Raw genomic sequence first — 7429 nt, 5'->3', positions numbered from 1 at the left:
TTCTGCAAATAGAAAAGATTTAAAGTCCCATCAGTACCCCTTATTTATAGCCAAAATGTACAAGGGGAGCATTCCCTGCACAAACATACACAGAAGCTCCAGAATGCAAAACTGAAGAGAAATGGAAGTACAGCGTTCAGAAGTAGCTGAATTGAGCCCCATGGAGATTGCTCTGACATTCTGCTTGTCTCATTTTGCTGTAAATTCTTTATTCAGAACTATCTAAAGTACATAAATGGTCCCTTCTCAGCATGGTTCATTTTGTCACTCAAATTTACTTTGCAATGCATTGTGCCATTTTGTGTGTGATTTGTATTACTGCTTTATGTTATCTGGAAGAAAGAGGTGACTATTCTTTGACTATACTTATGCAGACACAGGTAATATGAAGGTACGAAACCACCACTTTTGGGGTTTTTTTCAGTGTTATTTGTCATTGTGTAGTTCTGCGGACACAAAAAGATACTGCCATATTCACATTAAAGATATAGAAGCTGTGAAAAGGAGCTTGATGGAGATGTGCCTTTGCCACATGCAGGCTAGAAGTTCACAGGATGCCAGTGCTTTGGGGCATAGGTCTGGACAAACCCTGAGCCTGCCTAGACTGGTGGGCTGCCTGTGAGAGGACTGGGAAGGACGGCATTCACCACATTTGAAGCTGTTTTGCACAGCACCATTTCTAAATAGCATACACCTATCCAGGGAAATGGCTTAACCTGCCAAAAGTCACGGAAGTCATCTCTGACAAAACAAGTATTTCTACTTATATTTCTCTGGTATTGTGCTCATCCTGGTTTCTGCTTCTAAAGATGTCTCTTACTCCTTTTCTGCACAAGAATAAGCTATATGACATACATATTTCTTGCACTATAATAGTGCCCACGTTGAGCAGTCATCTGTCACTTAAAGCAGAATAACTTCTTTGTGTTCAATCAGGACTTGATGGATCATGGGGTTTTTTTGTTAACTACTTTACACTCTGTATGCAAAATATAAAAGAAAGGAAAGTCAACACATGTTGTCTGAAACCCTTGGCACTATGCTTTCCGGACACTTTTCTTAAAAGCTGTTGTAAAAATAATTACAATTTGGATAAAACCCTAGAGTATGAAAGTGAGATTGAGTTTTGCATTATTCTTTTTCTAAGGAATCAGCTTGATTTATTCCAGATTTGCAGCTTCAGCATGGCTCTGCCAATGTGCATGTGGGCACTGACACCTTTTGTAGGTCCTGTCCTAAGCTGGCTGCCAGTGGGGCCATGTGCTGTGAAATAGGTTGTATAAGATTGAGAGATATCCCTGGGGCCCTGCAATGAGCCACACAACAAACTCATGTTGATCTGTCATCTGCTCATGATTTCAACCCAGGTGAGAGATTATTTCCCTCATGGAAAGGCCACATTAACCCGCTGTGTTGCCCTTCTCCCTCTTGTGTGCTGCGCAGGTCTCATCACTTAGCCCATGTGCTCTATCCTTAGCAACATGAGTTCAAGGCATTTCAAATTATGGATGTTCCTGTAACTCTTGGAAGACTGGCTTGCCAATAAGCTGGCCTCAGCTTCTCATCTGTGTTCAGATAGAGAGCAGCCATTTTGTATTCATAGCCCCTAAAACTGTATTCTCCTAATGGAAAAATCCTGCTAGTATTGCTTTCACTGTGACTTTTGTTCTTTCTTCTCTTTTTCTTTTTGGCAAACTGCAATATGGGGTCACACCAATTGCAAGTCTATGTTGGCTCTTTATCTATGGGAAATGCAATTAATAACAGACTCGAGGAGCTGTAAAATATGTGTGATAAAGAGTTTGGGGGTGATAGACTGAACAATATATTTTTCTGTCATGAGAATGAACTGAGGCTTTGTGTGTGGTTCAGGTGCTGCCAGCTTAGCATCATGCTCAAGTCTGTATTTGCTTAATAAAGGACAAGGAACCTTACACAAGAGAAAATCCTGCAGAAATTCAAGATGACTTCGAACTTGCTCAGTGGAATAGCTGTGAGGATCACTGTTAAAGTTATTAGGGGAAAAAATAATCCTAGCTGGTTTTATTTACAGATGGCTTAACAGGAGGGTGAGGGCAAGTGGCTTAGTGGGGTGGCTGTAAGTCACAGCAGGCTGGGAGCTGAGTGGCCTTCCCCACAGCTCAAAGCAGCAGTTCAAATCCACAACAAAAGGCACTGCTCTCTCTGTCAGCAGATAGCACAAAGGGACTGAAATAAGCCCATGTGCTTATGCTCAAGTTATCCACACACTGTGGACTTGGGAGGCAGCTTGCAGTATATAATATTGTTGAAACATTATACTCGGCTCCTATCTATTCATCTTTACTCTCAGTGTTACCAAAAAGATAAGCTTTAAGTTGTTGGGAAGCTATATTTAAAGTTAAGTGGCATGTGTGCGTTATCAAGAATGTGTGTGCTAGGTGTGCTGCTGTGGCCCTTGGCATGTTGAGGAAGAGGGAGATGCCCTGTCACCTGCCGTGAGCTTCCCGAGGACCTCAGCAGTGGCCGGGCCAGTCGGAGAGAGCTCATGCTCCGCCGGAGGCTGCGGAGCGCCCCGAGACCTTCCCACGCATTAGCCTGGGGGAGCCCTCTTCCCCCAGGACCTCCCCTTGCAGCGACACCCGCGGGCGATGGCAACGCGACGGCACTGAGGGTGCCGTCGGCGCCGCAGAGTTTGGCGAAGGGAATCCTTTCGGCTCCGCTCCGCGGGACCCGCCACCCTCCGCTCCCAGGCTCGCGACTTTCCCAAGGCGACACTTGCAGCCGGGGCGGCCGGAGGCGCGGGGCACGCAGCCCGTCTGCCCGTACCTGCTCCTCGAGGCGCTCCGGAGCGGCTCCCGGGCAGGCTCCGTGGTGAGTACCGTGCTGGCTCTGTTCAAGGTACCGCAGCCTTCTCCGCGACTAGGTCCCCTCTGGGCGGGGGCGTGTGGAGCACAGTTCGTCCCCGGCGCCTGGCTCCTCCCCACCCCACGGCCCGGCACCGCCCGGCCAGGCCCTGCCCGCCCCTCCCTCTGCGCGCAACAGGCGCTGCTTCCGCGTCCCCGCCTGGGTCCTGCTGTTCTTGTTCTGTCCTTGCTGCAGGCTACGGCTACCGGTGGCTACCGGTGGCACCGTCGACTGCTCGCCCCGTGCTGGCTGTGGCCCGGGAGCGAGAGCGATATGAACCGGGCAGAGGCGAGTTTGCCCTGGCCCTTACTGTCGATGGGGTTAGCTAAGAGGTTTCACGGTAGTAACGAGGGAAACTCCCGAGCGGTGCAGCACTCGGTGACCCAAGGGGCTCCGGCGTCGAGCAGTGTCGCCGTGGGGCACCTGCGATTCCTGAAAGCTCCGTGGCCGAGCAGCACGGGTGGCGCTGCCAAGCGGGCTGCCCGCATCGCGCCCAGGAGGGGCGGCGCGGTCCTGGCAGGGGGTCGGCGGCAACAGTGGGTCATGCCGAAGCGGGAGCAGGTGCGACCCCGGGGCGGTGGGCCAGAGGAGCGCCGCTGTAGCCGTTTACCACAAAGCGATCCGGGGCTTATCTCCCGCCGCCGTGGCCGTTGCTCCTTAGCCAAACCCGCCGTGACAAAGCACCGTCGCGGTATTCACGGGAGTTTTGTGCTGCGTGGGCAGCTACCCGACCGCTGGAGCAGGAGCTGCGGCGGGGCCGGAGCTGCGGCGGGGCCGCGCGTCCCGGCATCTCGGCGGACCCCGCCAGAGGTTTTGCTGCATCTCCCCCACCGCGACCAGCTTCCCAGGCGCTGGGGGAGCCCTTTCATAGGTGCTGTAGCCGTTGATGTAATATTTTTACTCTCTTGAGATTACAAGTGATTAATTTTGTTTCCTAATAATCTAGGAATTTAAATAAACGATTTTATTGTATATAAAGACAAATTTACAGGGCAAAATGTGCACTCTGGCTCCATTGCGGTTAGATCGAAGGTTTCAACTTTTTGCAAAGGTTTGAATGAAACGCTTCGCCTATCTTTTGCTTGCTTAATCCCTGTCGGCTACATTGCAGTGGTTACATTGCAATTGCAACGGCATTCAGCACCAAGAAAGGTGTTTTCTAGTGTAGGGTTTCAAACTGCTGCTAATGTAATTCTTAGAATATTCGAAAATTATGATTGTGAGAGTTAAGATTAAACTCGCATGAGAATACAAGGAGCTTTTTCTAAGCAATCGATAGTGTGTTTGCAGTGCGATTTTGTTTGCTCAGAGTCATTAACATATGTTTTGAAGAATGAATGAGAACATTTTGTACCGGGGTTTTCTCCTGGCCAATTTTGGTAACCGATGAGGTTTGTGTTAAGAAAAATTGTTACCGTAGGGGTTACACTGAGCACTACCTGCTCCCTTCCTCAAGCAGCCCTTAACAACAAAACAAAGACAATCAATCACCTTCACTTCCATTTATTCAGATCTTATTATTCTTGTAGTTTGGACTTCAACATAATACAGCATATTGCACTCACCAGAGAGCAGCACAAGAAAGAGAAAAAATTACAATACTTCAGTTTATTCCAGAGGAAGAATAAGATGTTGCGATAGACATTTCACTCCTTAAATATATTAAATCAAATGAAAATCTCTATGTACACAAATTTTACTAAGTCCCTGAATATACCATTCAAAAATTTTTACACACTTTTTTGCTTATTTTTTTACAGATATACAGTATGTCACACACAGTTTCAGCTTGAAAAACTTTGCACAATTCTATCCCAACTACAAGGCTGTTGAAGTTTTTGGTTTATTGGTAGTATTGGGGGTTCCTTTGGAAGAATCCCCCTGATTTATGATAATGATTCTTCAGATAATTGTATTCAGGATTGTCTCCCCATTCCCCAACCCCTCCCCCTTGCAAGAACGCTGAAGGAAATAACGACTAAAAATAAGTCTAGAAGAAAGCCATTACATCATGACAAAGGTTAAACTGTATATATTGCATGTTGGTACAGAAATACAATGCAATAATGCCTTCCTCTCCCCCTTTTCCTCTTTCCCACATGCCCCCTTCTTGCTCCTGGAGCTGGGCTGTGTGGGTGAACTTAACTATACTCATAATCTGATGAGTCCTCCTCAGATGCCCCTGTCAGGTCTCTACGGTAAGAGTCCATGCTGTTCTCTTCTGTCTCTCCCACTGGCTGGAGGCTTTTGCTCATGCCTTTGCGCTCCTCCATTTTGATGGTGTCATATAGTCCCTTAGGTCCTTCTTCAAGCAGGATGTTCCTCTCTGAGTGAGAAGGTTTCATTTGGCAGACGTTTTTGAGTAAGAGGAGGACAGGGGCATAAAGCACGTTGGCCAGCCCCATGCCCAGGTTGAGCTGTGCAAAGCCCATGGTATGCACAATCTGGCCAGCCACGATGGGCCCCAGAGCATACGCTACACAGTAGGAGATGTCTGCGATGGCATAAACGCTGCCGTAGACAGAGACATGGCGCACATCCACCAAAAAGGCTAGGGTGGGCAGCAGGGCTGTGTCCACAAGGGCAATGCCAAAGCATATGCCACAGAGGGGAACAATAACCTGCCCGAAATTCCTGCAGGCTGGCACCAGGCAGGAGCTGGCACCAATGATGGCCATGCCCAAGGCCCCATAAAACCACTGGAGGTGGGGGTATGCAGCAGCCAGCCGGACAGTGACGTAGACACCCAGCACATGGGGAAAGAAGGCGGGTAGCCAGGTGAGGCCCACCTCCCATTCGCTGGCCCCCATGGACTCCTTCATCCAGTTGGCGATGGTGGGCTCCAGGAAAGCCAGGGGGATATTGCAGGTGGCCAAGGCCCCTGCCACCACAGCGATGTAGGGGTCCACCATGAGACGGTGAATGGGGGTGCCAACGGGCATGTTTGCCCGCGCCCCAGAGGCCCAGGGTGGCGCCAGTGCCAGAAGCAGCACACCATCGAGGAGGCAGACGCAGGCCAGGACCAGGAAGGGCACCCGCTGGCCAGCGAACTCATAGAGCACGCCGCCGAAGGGTGGGGCCGCGAGGCTGCCGAAGGAGATGCAGGCCAGCGCCGTACCCAGGGCACGGCTCCGCGCCGGCTCCTCGGCGTAGCGGTCAGCGATGAGCGCGATGCCCGCGGTGTCGGCGAAGGCCGAGCCCAGCCCCTGCAGGCTACGCGCCGTGAACAGCGTCGCGTAGTTCTGGGCGAAGGCGAAGGTGGTGGTGGAGAGGAACATGACTGCCAGCCCGGCCAGCAGCGGGGCCTCGTAGCCCACGCGGTCGATGAGAGTGCCGCTGAGTGGGTTCACCAGCAGCTGCAGCATGGCCTTGGAGGCGAAGAGCACTCCGATCTGCACGTCCTCGTTGCCCCCTGCGCCCGCAGGGTACCGCGCCGGCAGGAGGCTCCGGTTGCCGCCGCTGCTGCCACTCTCGTTGCCCCCCGCGGGCGTGGACGGTCGGGCGGCATGTTCCCCGCCGCGCATGGCCGCGATGTAGTCGGGTATGATGGGCACGATGACCATGTAGAGCATGTTGTCCAGCAGCAGTGCCACGCACACCACCAGCAACAGTAGCCGCCGCTGCCGCCGCGCCTCCCCCATGGCGGTGCCTAGCCGCCGCCGCCGGTCGCCCACCGCCTCTGCGAGCCGCGCCACGGCGGCACGCGCCCGGTCCGCGCCCCCCGCTTCCGACATTGCCCTCAGCGCCGCCGCCGCCCCGCCGCCGCCCGCATGGGGCACGGCGGGGGCGGCCCCGCCGTCTTCGCCGCGCGAGCCGCCGCCGCTCACCTCCCGGCGCCCGCCGCCAGCCCGTGCCGCCGCTGCGAGGCGGCTCCGAGGGGCCGGCCTTCCATCACCACACTAATAAGCACAGCGCACGGAAACCCCACCCGCCCCCGCGACCGCGCCGGCCCCGCGTCCACCCCCCCCTAGTCCGGCCCCGCCGCACGCCCGCCCTCCGCGCCCCGCCCGCTGTACCGCGGCCGCGATGCCAGCCTGGGCTGGCTGAGAGTTAAGGGCACTGCATGTTAGGAATGCCGCCGGTCCCTGTCCTCCCTGGGGGTGTCCCTGACGGTGCAGGCGACACTTGCCCCACCCTGGAGGCGGAGTCCTGACCACAGCTCTTGCCGCCCCGACGGCGCGGCTACCCGTGGGTCTGCAGGCGGCACTGGAAGCAGTCCCTACTTCCCCAGCATATGCTCCCCCGCGGAGCCCTCGTCCTATAGTTCTCTTTGGGCCTGAGTGGCACGGGGCCAGCTGGCCGAGTGCGACTTGCGCCCGCCGGGACTGTGGGCAGCGCTCCTCTGTCCTTGCAGCCCTGCGCCGCGGCTGGCCGGAGCCCAACTCGGCTACCGGGGGTCTGCGATGCTGCAAAGGTGTCCTCTTCCCGCGCGCCGGCGCCGTGAGGATCCACCGCCCTGGACACCCCGTGCTTGCCCGTTAAACGATCGTCGTTTAACCCCGGTGATATTCGCCAGGGCTGGCCGCCAACACGTGGAGTAGCT

At 54.0% G+C, this 7429-nt stretch overlaps 1 protein-coding gene across 1 annotated transcript; it reads right to left on the bottom strand.

Moving 5' to 3' along the window:
* Positions 1-4842: 4842 nt before the first annotated feature.
* On the bottom strand, positions 4843-6765 carry SLC18A3 (solute carrier family 18 member A3). Its single transcript, XM_009901728.2, has one exon. It carries the CDS (start codon positions 6618-6620, stop codon positions 5028-5030), a length of 1593 nt encoding a protein of 530 aa, XP_009900030.2. The 5' UTR covers positions 6621-6765; the 3' UTR covers positions 4843-5027.
* Positions 6766-7429: the final 664 nt, after the last annotated feature.

This window comes from Dryobates pubescens, chromosome 8 (genome assembly GCF_014839835.1).
Source record: "Dryobates pubescens isolate bDryPub1 chromosome 8, bDryPub1.pri, whole genome shotgun sequence".
NCBI lineage: Eukaryota > Metazoa > Chordata > Aves > Piciformes > Picidae > Dryobates > Dryobates pubescens.
Note: the sequence above shows the minus strand (reverse complement) of the source record. Positions and strands in the feature narration are given on the sequence as shown.